This window comes from Phodopus roborovskii, unplaced genomic scaffold (assembly GCF_943737965.1).
Source record: "Phodopus roborovskii unplaced genomic scaffold, PHOROB, whole genome shotgun sequence".
In the NCBI taxonomy this organism is placed as follows: Eukaryota; Metazoa; Chordata; class Mammalia; order Rodentia; family Cricetidae; genus Phodopus; species Phodopus roborovskii.
The window spans coordinates 5,665,873-5,681,774 of record NW_026126511.1 but is presented as its reverse complement, the minus strand read 5'-3'; the positions used below and the strand labels follow the sequence as shown (position 1 = coordinate 5,681,774).

At 41.7% G+C, this 15,902-nt stretch overlaps 1 protein-coding gene across 1 annotated transcript in view; it reads left to right on the top strand.

Moving 5' to 3' along the window:
- Positions 1-15,902, top strand: part of Gpc6 (glypican 6) — a 948,689-nt gene that overhangs the window by 613,192 nt on the left and 319,595 nt on the right. Inside the window, exon 4 of the mRNA XM_051195229.1 lies at positions 12,352-12,517. Within this exon, the coding sequence (XP_051051186.1) occupies positions 12,352-12,517 (166 nt within the window). The remainder of the gene's footprint in view (positions 1-12,351; positions 12,518-15,902) is intronic.

Sequence of the window (15,902 nt, the reverse complement as noted above, 5' to 3'; positions counted from 1 at the left end):
CAGAGTGGATTTTCACTTCAATTACTCATATTGAAAGTCACTGCTAAAATGTTTCTTCTAAATGAAGTAATATTTAAACTATAATTTCTAACTGAGGAAGACAGCCATTCCCTGGGGACACTTAGAGATCCTGTTTTATATTTTGTGCTCGCATTTTAAAAATTTACAACTGAGTAAAGTTCAGAATGCAAAACTGACTGCCCAGATAAAAGTAATATCACCTCATTATGATACATTAAGGTAAAATTAAGGTAATGTTGTATTCTACTGGGTAAGAATTACACATTAAGGAACCACCTGAAACATGTAGTTAAGTAGCAGAAAGAGAAGTGTATTTCTAGTAGATGAAAATATTCATTTGTGTGTGTGTGTGTGTGAGTGTATATGTGTGTGTGTGTGTGTGTGAGTGTGTGTATGTATGTGTGTATATGTATGTGAGTATATATATGTGTGTGTATGTGTGTGTGAGTGTGTGTATGTATGTGTGTATATATATGTGTGTGAGTGTGTGTATGTGTATATATATGTGAGTGTGTGTATGTGTGAGTAAATATATATATATGTGTGTGTGTATGTGTATATATCTATGTGTGTGTATGTATATATATATGTGTGTTTTAGGAAATATTACAGTGTAACAAGTGAAAAATAACATATATTTACTAAGTTCTACAGAAATTTTATTTATGAAATGAAATTAAATACAGAAACCAGATCTCACTAACAGAGACTTTGTGATATAATCCTCATAATATCAACACAGAACCAGCAAAGACTGACATAGAACTTTTAAAAACCAATTTCCCACGTTGTGGCTTTGTTTTAAAGCGTTCCACTGTATTTATGGTATTTGTGTTTGGCCTCAAAAATTCCGCAGTTATGACTATTAGGTATTCAAATTATGTTCATTGCTTTTCTCTCAAATGCAGAAAGTTCAGTCATCATTTTATGGCTTGCAAATGCTTCATACATCTCATGCTTTTCAGGGGAGGTTTCTAGTTCATAAGTAAATTAATTTTTCTGAGTTAGGCTGAATTTTTATCACAATGGTACCATAAACATTCATCATCCTCACAGGGCGCATGTTTCCTTCAGGCTCCGATTTGCAATTCATAACCCTTTCCTGTCTTTCCTTGTTCTTTCTCAATTGTACAAGATGAACAGGAGATAGTTTGGGAGCGTTCACATTTTAATCAGTATTCACACTGAATTGAAGGTCCCTACGCTTCACACAAATTTATTTCCACCAAACAACCACTGTGACTAGGGAGATGGCTCAGCCAGTAAAATGCTTGCCAAGTAAGCATGAGGACCGGAGTTCAGGTCCCCCAGTACTCATGTGAAAAAGCCAGGCTCACCTTGGCAGAGTGTCCCTGTAACCTAAGAATGAGGTATTAGGGAAGGAGACGCAAGCTGATTCCTGAAGCCCACTGGCTCTAGTGTAGCTGAACTTCAGGCTCCACGAGATGGAATGTCTCCTCTATAGACTGAGTTACGGAAGGTGGGGGTGGATACCAGACATCTGCACTGGCCTCCACATGCGTATGCAAAGCCCACAAAGCATGTACACACCCCCACAATGCAGAACATGCAAAGCCCACAAAGCATGTACACACCCCCACAATGCAGAACATGCAAAGTCCACAAAGCATGTACACACCCCCACACATGCAGAACATGCAAAGCCCACAAAGCATGTACACACCCCCCACACATGCAGAACATGCAAAGCCCACAAAGCATGTACACACCCCCACACATGCAGAACATGCAAAGCCCACAAAGCATGTACACACCCCCACACATGCAGAACATGCAAAGCCCACAAAGCATGTACACACCCCACACACATGCAGAACATGCAAAGCCCACAAAGCATGTACACACCCCCCACACATGCAGAACATGCAAAGCCCACAAAGCATGTACACACCCCCACACATGCAGAACATGCAAAGTCCACAAAGCATGTACACACCCCCACACATGCAGAACATGCAAAGCCCACAAAGCATGTACACACCCCCACACATGCAGAACATGCAAAGCCCACAAAGCATGTACACACCCCCACACATGCAGAACATGCAAAGCCCACAAAGCATGTACACACCCCCACACATGCAGAACATGCAAAGCCCACAAAGCATGTACACACCCCCCACACATGCAGAACATGCAAAGCCCACAAAGCATGTACACACCCCCACACATGCAGAACATGCAAAGCCCACAAAGCATGTACACACCCCCCACACATGCAGAACATGCAAAGCCCACAAAGCATGTACACACCCCCACACATGCAGAACATTTCAGGTTTGCAGCAGGGAAGGATGGGTGTGCATGAGATGCACAGGAGGAATCATACAAAATGCATTATGCCTAAAAACCTCATACACTCACTACTGTGTGTGTATCACTCAGGTCTGGCATATAAGATAGATTATGTTGTCATACAATTTAAATCATATTTTTTGTAGACAGTCACATGTGTAAATGTAGCCTTTGGCTGGTGGTAGAAACAGTGTTACTGGCTCCGAAATTCTTTATTTTTGTGCTGCATATGAACTGGACCTTCCTTGTGCTCGGCACATGCCACGGAGCAAAATGCCCACTGCTACCTCCCTTGACCAAGCACAGATATGGTAGTAGGCATTCCTTTGTTACAGGTATGCATTTCACCCTCTTTTCAGACTGATTTATTGGCACAGTTTACATGCCGTAAAGTTAATGCACGTCAAGCGAAGATGTCAAGCAATAGCTTTTGATACCTTTGCCATGTTGGCTGACATCATTGTGTCCATAAACTCAACTGGAGTATCCTCCACTCGAGGAAGAGGACCTATGCTGAGTATCAACCGCTCCAGGGTTTCCCTTGTATGTGACCTGAGAACACTTCCCCCTTCCTGTCTGCATGGACTAGCGCACCCTAGGTGGTTCTGTCTGTCTGTTTTTATTTCTCTCCTTTGCATGTTCAAACCAAGCCCTGGCTCTTGCTCATTCTAGGCAAGCTTCCTACCACTTAGCTATGACCTCAGCCCTTTTAATACCGCCACTGATTAGAGACTAGGCCTCGCTACGTTGACAGTGAACTTTCTCTGACTCGCAGGCAGGTCTCGAACTTGCTTCCTTCTTCTTGCTATTGCTTCTCAAATAGCTTGAATTACGGGCCCGTGACATCAAGTCTGGCTGACAGTTCGTGTGAATGGGATCATGCAAGCGACGTTTGATCTCTTTTGACTGACTGTCTTCAGTCAATCCACATCGTGTTTTCAAAACTCATTCATAATGCTGCATATTTTAAAGGGTGATTCTTTTTAGTAGCTACGTCACATTCCCCTTCACGGGCAAATGACTTTCTATTCACTAGTCAATCATTGATACATATTTTTGCTTGCTTTTCGTTGGGGGCTATTAGAAAATGCTCCTGCTAACCTATGGAGACCTTTTGGGGTTGTAGGCTGCCATTCTCAACAGCTGAAATGGAAGCAGAAACGCAGAATGCTGTGTTTACTCCTTAGTTCCGAGGTCTCTGTACTTCTTATATTCCCTCAGGAATGTTTTCGTTTCCAAGTTCTCACAGAAGCAGCTCTGGCCTGTCCTTATGATGATAGGCATCTGTGATGGTGTGGGGCTGGTGGATTTCTAGGAATTCTGGCTTTTACCTCCATTACTGCAACTCCTTCCTCAATCTTCACATCCATTTTTCTGTCTGGATGCCTTTGTGTCTCTCAGGAGGATTATCTTGTAGGACCAGGGGACACGAATCAAGTGTGGTTTTATTTCCATCCTCATCTTTGTATTTACTCACATCCTATTTTCTAAGAAGTTCAGATATGGAAGTTCTTGGTAGATGTGCATGTTAGGGTATTTGGGTCCTCCGATCACAGCATGCAGCTATGTGTAGTGTCATCATTATTCACGTCTGAACATAGCACCTACACCCTGTACTAGGAACTATTCCTGTGCCAAGGCTTATATTAAGTAGGTGCTATCCAGGTGTTCTACTGCTGAGCCATACCCCAGGCCTGAATTTCCTTTTTTCATTTCTATCACTTGGATAGTAATATTCTTGCTTTCATTTCTGATATTAGTCTCTCATTTCTTCTCATGTCTGTTACTCAGCTGGACTGAAGGCCTGTCCACTTCGTTCATCCCTACAAAGGCCCGTTGTTTCTGGTTGCTCCTTTTATTATATTATTAGTATTCTCTACTCTCTGTTATTATTATTCCCTATTATCCCATTCCTTCTGAGAGCTTTTGGTTTTTCTCTTTCCCATTCCTTTAACATACAAATAATCTGAGATCTTCCTCCTTGGCACATAGACAGTTATGGTCATATGTTTGGGTACATTGGCTTTTTTCCATTCATCTGATCAATTTCTAATTTCTGTAACCATTTTGTTGTTTTCCCTCTGCTGCATTTGAACACATTGTTTTCAACATTTGTCACTTTACCAAATTTCTTTCTATTAATTCCTTTATGGTCCGACAAAATACTTTGTGTGAATTCAACCTTTTAAAGTTTCTAAAGGCTTGGTATTTGGCAATGCCTTTTTACCTCAGATGACGATATCTTTTTCTCAATTAAGCACCCTTCACATTGCCAAGTTTCAAAGTTATTATTAGACTCTGGAGTTTTCTCTCTCTCTTTCTTCTTTTTCTTCTTTTCTTCATTCCCTCCATCCCTCCTTCCCCCCTCTCTCCCCATAATAATTCCTTCAGCAAAGAGACCAGTTTGTCACGCTTCTGGCCTGTGTGTCTTCGATGCTCCAAGCAGTCCATTCTTGCCTGAAGGCATCTCCTATGCAGTGTGTTCAGCAGCCTCCCTGTTAATCCCTCTTTCCCAGTTCTGAGCCCAGAGCCCTTCCCCTACTGTAAATGCAAATTAAAATTCCCATGAACTTACTATAAAGTGTCCTCATAGGTTATTGGGTATTAAAAAAAATTATAATTAAAATTAGTTAACATGGAAACTAGCCTGAAGGTAAGTCGATCATATTTAAAGGCTTGTTGAGAGGAAATGTTAGTATCTGGATGCATATTAATTAATATATATCAAAATCACAAGTAGACATATACGATCATTTAGTATGATTGTGCATCAGAAAGCATGGAAAAGGCATCAATTCCTACTCAAACACAGACTCCTTGAGAGCAAGAGGCAGATGTGCTGATGTTGGTTATGTTATTTCACATACAGCAGCAGCTTCTGTGTATATTCACCTCACTGGCTGTGCATTCTGACTTATACCACACGTAGATTCTTCCTTTATTTTAATATTTTAAGAGAAAGTCTTACTTTATACCAGCTACTACCAGGAATTATTGATGTGAATTTGCATGAATAGTAGTCCAGGTAAAGAAATCCTGCATATATTAGAAACCTGAAGTTTCTATTACAACATGGAAGATATCCTATATACTTCAGATCTCATTCGTAAAACACAAGAATTATTGCTATGACATTTGACAGACATAAGCAGATATGAACAAAGGCTTTCCTTGTCCATTGTTATAAATCTTTCTAATATTCAAAAAAACCAACTATATCACTAAAGCTGTGAGATTTGAAAGTATGAGATCCAGTACATTTGTTTTACTTTACTCACTTCTTACTGACTTAGCAGGGATGCCAGTTTATTAATTGTATTATGATGTTAAGAATAATATATAATTTATGTCACTCACCACACATATTGAATCAGAATTTCAGGTACGGCCAAATCCAATATGAAAGAGTTTATGCCAAAACCCCAAGAGTGCAGATAAAAGGAGAGAAAATGTTTTGTCTTTCTTCTTAATATTTGGAATTCTTGATAAATGACTACAAATATTGGCAAAGGACTTATACATGAGAAATCAAAATGTTACACAAAAATAAAAATATTACTATCATCAACTTACTTTTTTCACACAACTGTGTTTCCAAGGTTGCTTTGACTATCTAGAATGCAAATGCTACATTTTTCAAACCTAAGAATCTCAGATATCAACTATGAAGAACAATTTCAATGTTTTATTTCTCAAAGAGAGTTCTGCTTTTCCATATTGCCTACAGGAAATGATTTTCTTCTTTAGGAAATGACTCTTGAACCGTTTATAAAGTTTGCAGATTTGTGAGTAGGTAGGTCTGAGATGTTATCTTTCTGTTTCAAATGTGAGGTTTTGTGTTGGTTTTGCTGAAATATCCAGGCTTAACTAGTATTTCAGACTTTTTGTTGTGCCTATTGATGCTGGTGAATGATTGGGATGTGAGACCCTACAGAGGCTCAGCTGCTTCTGGGATAGTACTCAGAGTGAAGACACAGTGAAATTAAAAGTAGCTAACACACCTGTTAGAACAGCTCAACTACTTTAAAAAGTGATAATTGCAAACAGAAAACTGGCCATCTTGCAGGCTGATAGTAATGGAAACCATCACAGAAACTTGAAGGAATGCTTACCAATGTCTCAAAAACCCAGACACAAATTCATCACCTGACATCATTTAACTCTTTAGTAATTACCCAGAGAAACGAAAACACAGTAATATTCGCAACAGCTTCTTCTTAGTAGTCAATTATCAGAGACAGCCAAATCATCATCCAGTCACAGAAGGGCTGTGTGAACTCCAGTAACTCCAGAACACATACAGCTACTCAGCAAAGAAGAGGATGGCAGGTCCTGTAAGATGGCTGGAATGGTGAAGGCCGTTACCACAACCCTGGTGACTTCAGGTCAATTCTAGAAACCCACATAGAGATGAAAGGAGAAAGTTGGCTCAAGAGATTGTCCTTCGATTTCCACACATACGTCACCCAAGCTAATGATAAATCAATAATTTTAAAAAAGAAAAATCTTTTAAAATAACAAATAAAGAGGAGTGAACTGTTTTTAATAGCCTGGATTTGGCCTTGAGAGCATCTTGCTCCATGAGAAAGAAAAGGAAAGCCAAGATCCAAATTTTACATGCCGAGTGCGTCTTTCTTACTAAGATTCTGCAAATGAGAGGACTACAGAGGAAAACCGGTCAGTGATTGTGAAGTGACAGTCAGAGAAAGGGTAGAAGATGGTCCTGTCTGCCATGCATGGGATGAATTGGTACAAAACCACACAAAAATGCAGACTCACACACACAAATGGAGGCAAAAGCCATGGACAATAAACAGAGCAGTGGACTGAAGAACAGAAACGCAACATGCCAACGTCAGTTTATTCCCCCGCAACTGCATAAGGTAGCAGCCCTGAGGATCCACGAATAAAGGTTATCCCGACTTTGCTAGCCCATCAATTTACTCTGAAAGAGTAGTATTTACAATACAGTGATAAAATAATCCCAACTATCACACACCTGGCACTGGAAACAACTTCCTTTCCAGGGGATTGTGAAAGTCTGCAGTTTGAATTGACCGTTTTTTAATTATTTATAATTCAGGCATGAGGTCGCATATGCTCCAAAACTGCAAAGCCTGAACAGAGGAGCCTCAGTGCTGACTCCCTCCTGATGCTCCGTTTGGTTTCTCAAACACCGGTCTTTGACCAAACAGGACGTCACTTCCAGAAGTACTCAGAGACCTGCACTTAACTTGAACAACACTGTTCTCTTAGATTATTATGACTATCCGACTGTCTCTGTTGGTTACTACTCTGAGTCGGAAACTGTTCTGAAATGTCAGGGAAACTGGTCCCAACACAATTATGTATTTAAGAAGTGAAAGCTTTAGAATTAATGCAACCAATCAATAGCCAGCTGTTGATGGGAACATTAAAAAGGGAGTGACTAAATGTGAAAAATCTACAGATCCTCCCTTCTTTTCTTTTTTTTTTCTTGGTGTACCAATGTAGCCAAGAAACCAGGAAAGGTAATGGAGAGGTTGCTTCTAAAAGCACTTAATGAGAAAACAAAATTCATAGCACAGTTCTGAGGTGGACCTTATTAGGATGTGCCTGTCGTACAAAGTGGGGAGCAGGTGAGCAGGGCTGTCTGAGTGAACACAGACCCAGGTTGCTCATCAGGTTGTATACTTTGACCCCGAGTGAAATGAAGAAAACAGCTGCCACTCAAAGGAGGACACGGCGCAGGGAGAATGGGACCAGGGTGGGAACAGGACCTTGGCGAGAACAGGCTGAGTCTGGAGGAAAGTCGTATCAGAGGAAGCAGGAAGGCTGTGAAAAATCATGCTTGGAAACACAAAACCCTTAAGCAAAGGACTGCAAGATCAGCTGGACCAGGGATGAAAAGGAGGAGGGTTTTCTCGTTCATGTCAACACAGTAGAGAAACATGGACTTCTAACCCCTTCTTTCCCTCACTTGCTTCCTCGCCCACGTTGTCTGTGATACCTGTTGATGGAGAATCTTTGTACTACATCCCACTCCATCGGTCCTTCTCACTGAAACAACCAACACGGGGATGGATGGAGCTGTGACTGCGTCTCCCCCACCGGGTCACTACTGTCACTATCAGTGAGGGTGCCTCTTATGAGAGCAGAAATGGCACCCGTGGGCTGCAAGGGAGGCTGGGAAATGTAGTCTTTTATCGGGAAACTATCATTCCTAACCCCGAGAAGGTATAAAAATATGGCCCAGGTGCATTAAAGTTGTTTTTTTCTGCCCAGGAGGGTCTGTGTCAGCGGGGCAGTCCTGAGTTCACTGAAGAGGGGATCCTCTGGTCCATGGAGCAGGGGGAGGTGAGAGGCTTAACTTGACTCACTGTGATGGATCAGGCGATTGCAGTCCTGTATTCCTGACCAGACTTGGAAAATAACTACTAGAAGCAGATGATTTGGTTATAGAGTAGGACTAAAAGACTTTCTGGAAATGTTTGGGGAGGGGAAGAGGGAAGGTAGGAGAGACAGCGTGGGCCAGTAAGAGAAAGGGGCCATGGAGCTGAGTCGGCGTGGCATCACCTGAGTGAGCAGGACGACGGTTCCCCTCAGCATTTAAAGGGGCTTTTGGCAGATGTGTCAAGCACAAAAGGAGCTGTGGCAAGAGCTTGCATGACCATTTTGCTCAGGTACATACAGTGAAGTTCCGTTAATAACTTAAAAGACAGTAAAAACCTAAGCGTGAGTGTGATTAGGAGGGAAGGAGTCTTCCAGGGGAGGAGCCAGAGTGCGAGGGAACCGGCATATTTTGTGGTCCCCGTCTCTAGTCCCCGTTACAAACCAGTTAGCATGTGTTGGCCCACAAGCAGAGGCGAGCACAGATCCTTAGCAGTACTCAGATCTAGTCCCTTCAGCTGTGGGTTAGGTACGGCAGCAGTCGGGGAGCCGAGCTGGTCCTGAAGGAGGTGAAGCTAAGGATGCGAAGGAGGCTTCGGTTCATTCTAGTTCCGATTCTCCAAAATGCAGTCCAGGCTGGCGAGAAGAGGCGTGAGTTGGAAAGTCCATGCCCCATTAGTCCTCCTGACCCAGGTCATGTGAGCTGCTTTTAGGGATCTGGGGGCAGCAGTCTCTTCTGTAACTGCTTAGTGGCTGCCAAAAGGACAACGAGGACGCAGTGATTGGGGTGCCTCAAAGAAGGATCCACCGAAAGAAAGGTCCAGACCGTAAGTCAGGAGACAGCTACTGTGTCTTTGAGGGGAACATTAACAACTCCAACATTCCGCTCCATACATTGAACCAGAAGACACAGGAAAGGTGAAAGCAGATAGTCCTGTCAACGCTATAATCTGTAACTTACATGTGGCTTGGGCTGGACTGACGAAGAAGGCTAAAGCCAAATGTACGAAGGGCAGCTCTCAAGATCACCACTACTGACAGCATAAGCATAATTCTTAACGCAATTCTAGCTCAATGTAGATTGGTTGTTTAAAAGCATAATTTGTAAAGCAAGGTAACCAAGTTAAATGAGCTTTTGGCTTTTGGACTTTCTTAGAAAATATCCACAGGCTTCACTGCCAAAGCCTGTGTGGGCTTCAAGGGTTGTAATAAGTTGGTTTTCTCCTGCAAGCTTGTCTCTGTAAATAAATTTCATTCATATTTAGTGTGGCTGACCACTAACTTGTGTGTCTTAATTGTCATCAACAATTTACAACAAGTTGGTAACTTTGATAAGGTTAGGATTTTGCAATTTTATCCCTGTTAAGCCTATGTCTCCAAATCACTAAAAGCACCTGGAAAGTAAGGGGTATTTGTTATGAGCAGTTTTCCCGCCAGCCTGGTCCCACAGCCACGTCAGCCCCAAATAACACACAGAGACTCTGTATTAGATATAACGCTGTTGGCCAGTTACTAGCGTTTCCTATTGGCTAGCTCTGTCTTAAATATTAACCCATTTCTATCAATCTAAGTATTTCTACGTGGTCTTACCTTACCAGAGAGAGGGTCCGGACTTTCTTCTCAAGTCTCTACATCTTGAATCTTCTCCTCCCTCTCCCCGAATCCCCCCTTGTCTCATAGTCCCGCCTATCTTGCTTTCCTATTGGCCAACAGGGTTTATTCCTTAACCAATACGAGAAACATTTACAGAATGACACCTCCCATCAGGTGCCCCTAACCTCTCTGGTTCTGGGGTTAAGAAATCACAGGGGCAGGGGAAGTCCATCAGAGGTTTCACTGGACCTCACCAGTAAACAGGATAAGAAGTATGACCAGATACAAATGCCAATTTTCCTATACAGTTATTTGTCAGGTTACAGAAACCAAAGCCTTGTATTAAACATACCTAAGTTTGGTTTCTAGGCAAAAAAAAAAAAAAAAAAAAAAAAAAAAACAGCCAGTCAGGGAATGGCAGTGGTAAAGTATGAAAATAATTATCATCACATTGTTTCAGTCCTGCAGTGTTTTCTGGGAGACGTTCCAAGAGCAATGCCTGTCTGTGAGACCATGCTCTTAAGGAGATCTGGACCACACACCTGGCTTCTCCTTATTTCTAAAATACAAGCAGAGCAGTGCGTAGTTAGAAACTTAACTAAAATATCAAAACCATGTAAGTGCCAGCCAGCCAAATAACTGCACAATAATTCTGGCATCCAGTCATGAGAAACAGCTTTCTGTCCTTAGCTTATGCTGTAGGTGATGATGTAACTGCTACCACCCAGGAAGGAGGCAGGCTGGCTGGTGGGAGCTAAAAGGCTTCAATGTGTCTTTACTCTTGACATCGAATTACAATTTTCTTCTTTTGTTAATGATTTCTTATTACTACATAGTTTTCTTTGTATTGGTCAATCATGTTGATAAATATATATGCATCTGCATTTTACACACACACACACACACACTGTTCTTGATTAAATATTACACCCACATGAACATCTATTCCTATTTCCCTCCTACCCCTATGGCCACCACCGCTTAGACTTACCAGTCCCATTCCTAGATTTGTGACATCTGATTTTTATATTTTGTGATCTTACTTAGTCTGACCATGGCCATCTGTGTAACCAGTGAATTGGGGTTATCTACTGGGACATAGTGGGGCCACCGTCGGGTGTACAATTTAGGGTAATGAATCATTCTCTCACTTAACCTATCAGTAGTAAACAGGTCAAGAGTTGGGGATGGGTCGCTGCCCCCCACCAAGCCATGAATATTCAGAGGCCCTTTCTTATGAAGTGCTGAGGCACCTGTTGTGAGTTCCTGAACATGGTGTCTGTGTCTTTCCAAGAGGAAGACTTTTACTGCCTTCCTCTGTCTGTCTTCATGTTCTGACATGTTTTGGGAGCCACACGTTTTGCTGCTTTAGGATTGGTTGGGGACACTGCACCCCTTGCTCGGAAAGATATCACTTCATTGGGGCTGGGTTAGTGATGACTCTGAACTCCTGAGAGAATCCCTGCTTGCATTCCAAGCTGGAGCTTTGCTAGAGTTAGGTATCCTCAGATACCAGAATGCAGTGCTTTATTTACGAGGTCCATAACTTCTGTGCAGGCCTGGATCACGTAGATCCCAGACGAGAGTGAGCCTGTATATGGTTATGAACACGGAAAGGTTATCAGCCAGCTCTGCTAGAAAAGGATCGAGTAACCATTTGGAAACTTTGCTAAAAGTGTCACATTAAACTTTAATAGCAACTGCGTCTTTATAGAGCTCTTTGCTTTGCAAGTTGCCTGTACATGCATTATGTCACTGCCCATTCTACGGCAATGAAACAGTGTCCATGTTTTCAACTTGAATTGCAGTGCCAGAGAGAGGAAGAGCAAGATGTGGCAGGAGCCTTTCAGGAAGCAATTACTTTTCTGAGCACAAGTATTGAGTAGGAATTGAGCGGCTTCCATATCAAAACTTGGCAAGGGCTCTGTTCCTCACTGATTCTTCAAGCCTGCGACTGCTGAAGGCTATGCCTGTGTTATTTAGGAGAGCAAGACTTCTGCCCCTCCCATTCACCTCTGTGATTCTGACTTTTCCCGTCTTATATACTTACAGGTGAGCCCCACCCCTGGATGCATCCGGGCTCTTATGAAGATGCTGTACTGCCCCTACTGTCGAGGCTTGCCTGCTGTGAGACCTTGCAACAACTATTGCCTCAATGTCATGAAGGGCTGTCTAGCCAACCAGGCGGATCTGGACACTGAGTGGAATCTGTTTGTAGGTAAGTGGTACTCAACAGGCCTAGGACCCGCCTAGACCTGAAAGCGATTGTGATAACTGATGTTTGCAGAGATGACTTACAGAGCCTGAAGTAGCTTTCCAGCAATTTAAATCCATTGTTTTAGAGTTTCCCCTTTTGTTGAATCCTCCAAAGCGAAACTTCCTTGTGCTTTTCAGGGGATTTCCTCCTAAAGGTATGCAACCCAGGTGTATCCAATCAGCTTATTTTGGTGAATTTCAATTTCTTGGAAAGAAACAAATCACCAAAGAATTGTATTGAAGAAACAAAAAACAAACAAACATAAACCACTCTGGGTTTTATTTGTACTGAATTAACTGGGGCAACAATTTGCAAAACAGCTCTTCAGACTGAAGAATGAAGGGAGTTCAGTATTTTCACTGACACATGTGAATTTTCCGTCTCCTCCTGGGGGGAAGAAGGCTCCCACACAGGAGGGCTTAGAAGTCAGGGGGGAAGGCGAGGAGGAGGATGCAGGGAAAGGGCTCTTTATCATGGCTCTACCCAAAGATGTTTCCCAAATAGCTCTCTGAGGATAAAAGGACGCATTTTATAGTCAGGCTTCTCCCAGGAAAATACACAAGCCTTGAAAGAGCAAATGTGTTTTCGTCCCCTCTGTCAAATGGCCTTCAAGTAGAAGTACTTTCAGTTGCAGTTGCTGCAATTACAGAGTGACAAGCAAGTGGAGAGTTGAAAATAGCAGCTGAATTTGTCAGCAGTGCCTTCATCGCTTATGCAAACCTCTAAGCAGAGAGACAAGGAGAGCCTTCTGTGGTTCAGAAGATCTGTGAGGACATAAAAAGGGACTGAGATGTGTTAGAATTTAGGAGTGCCTGTCATTGCACTAGTGGGCCTGAGTTTCAGATGAGCAGCTTGGCCGGAGGAACCCTCGGCTGGCTTACTGTCTGGTTTAAGAAGAGGAGGGAAAATATTTCTGAAGTTAAATGGTGGGTAAACAGAAGTCATCCAATGGAAACCTCAGAACCGTTTCAGCATCAGTAAGTTAAAGTCTGTTTTCCAAACAGGGATACATCTTTAGAACATGGGTTACTTTATACAAATACACGGTGACATTACTCCTCACGAAAATTTAGGAGGTATGTGTGAATAAAATATAGGAATAACTATGTTCTTCTGCAGCATAAGGTTTCAATTAATTGTGGGAAAGAAAAAGTAGCAGAATCATGCTTGTAAAAATGCACCTGAAAAAAAAAATCTAAAAGACTGTTTCATACTTTTAAATTAGATTAAACCTCAAAGAGTCCCTTGAAGTCATATACCTCATTTACACTTTTGGGTTGAAATTGCCTTAGTTGCTAGTACTTCTGCCTTTAGTCGAGCTAACAGTTGATGGAAGTTGATGTGTAGAATAGGGTATGACTGAAAAGGTAAAGTCTTTTTAAATTGAAGAACAACAGTTACTTTTAGTTTCCTTTTACAAAAAGTTACTTATTGTGTATGTGTTTATTTGTGCCATGACATGATTGTGGAGGTCGGAGGAAAACGTGAGGGCATTGGGTCTCACTCCTTATTCCATATGTGTGACTTCCAGGCATTGAACTCAGGCTTGGTGGCAAGTACCCTTACCCGCTGAGCAATCTTGCTTTCCCTTAATAGTTACTCCCTATTTTTTTTTTTTCCTTTAATGCTCATTGGTTGTCCTAACTTACAACAATACTTTATAGTTCCAAACTACTGGGTTGTTTATCTGCCAATTTGATGTGAAATTTAAAACAAAACCTATCGTGGTTAAATAAGGATCAGGATAAACAAATAGCCCGAATAGATGTTTATTCAGGGAGAAATAACTTACAACCTAGATAGATGAACACCAGGAAATTCAACCCGATCCTCTCCGCAAGAGAGCTTTTCCCGGCTCTCCCTCCGACCTCCTTCCACAGGTCACTTCCGCCCATGGCTCCACCTCCCAATGGGCGTGGTCAGTGCCACAGAAGGACTATCTCACTACAATTCCCCTTTTAGTCTAAAGAAAAGATTTAGGCTTAATGCAAAACTATATACAAAACAGTGAATAACAAGTGTGCGCTAAGAAAAGGAAAATCGAGAACAAAATGCCCTACATATCTAGTCCTAGGGTGAAGGCATAATGGAGTTTACAATAGAGTTGTCCTAAGCTGGAAAACATAAGTCTAGTTCCTAATATATCTAACTAGGAAGAGAGAATAATAGTTGTGATAGTTTAGTCTTCAACCCCATCAAGACCTGAGAAGGAAAATAACAATACTAGAGTAGACAGGAAGTGCGGATGGACAACTTCCAAAAGGTGTAGCAAGGACAGAAACAGCAAGCCACCTGAACAGTCACCCTAGGTCTCACAGCGACGTTGGTACACCCAGATTTGGCTAAGGCCAAGAGAACTTGACAGACCACAACAACAGCAGGGAGGTAGAATGGCTGTCTTACCCTGACTTGGCAAGGTCAAGCAGTCTTCTATATTTGTCTCCTGTAAGCACATAGGACTGCATGTCCAAATCAGTGGTCAAGGTGGGGGTAATTCTTTGCCCAACAGGCCATTAGCTGAGGCGAGATTGAACTCCAGCAGGAGCAACAACAGTGTCCAACATATTTTCGGGAAAGTGTATGGTGCTGTCAGGAGCAACAGTGACTCATGTCAATGGAGTACTAATATTAAAACATTTAAATGGCATGTTCTGCATGTCTATGAAGTGATTGAAGATTAAGCATCTATATCTGACTAATCTCATAGGTACAGGAAACATGAGTGAAGATAATCTGTAATACTCAGGGACTTAGCTAAAAAACTGATTAAAACTTCCCTGAGTAAAGCAGGAACAAATACTTAAGCAATATAACTATATACATATACATACATGTAAATCCCTAAAATAGAGGTAGAGTATAAGTGTCAAGACAAGAGGTAGAACTATAAAGGGCAGCAAGATAAATATCCCAATTGTATCAATATACAAAATGTCTTGAATACAAGAAAAGTATACATACATAGAATATGGTAAAAAATAATGTGCATAAAACATTGTAAGTGGAAAGATTTAGCACAATATAAGAAAATATAAACTTAATTTAACATAGCTTACCACATAAGAATACATAACAATGTAAGCTGTAAAATACTATCTCATTCTTACTCAAATTCTCAAGAAAATAGGCTAATCTACCTATATCCCATCTAAACCATACCTTTCCCAATCATTCCCTATTCCTGTCTAAAAGATAAACCCGAGTGTAAGCATCACCTTCCATACCCAACCCTAAATAACTAAAACCAACCCAAAGATGATGACTATTATCCCAAAATTCCAAGGGTAGGGAAAGGGGGCGTCGTTATCTTAAGGTTACTTCCTGCTGAAATGGGACGATGATTGCT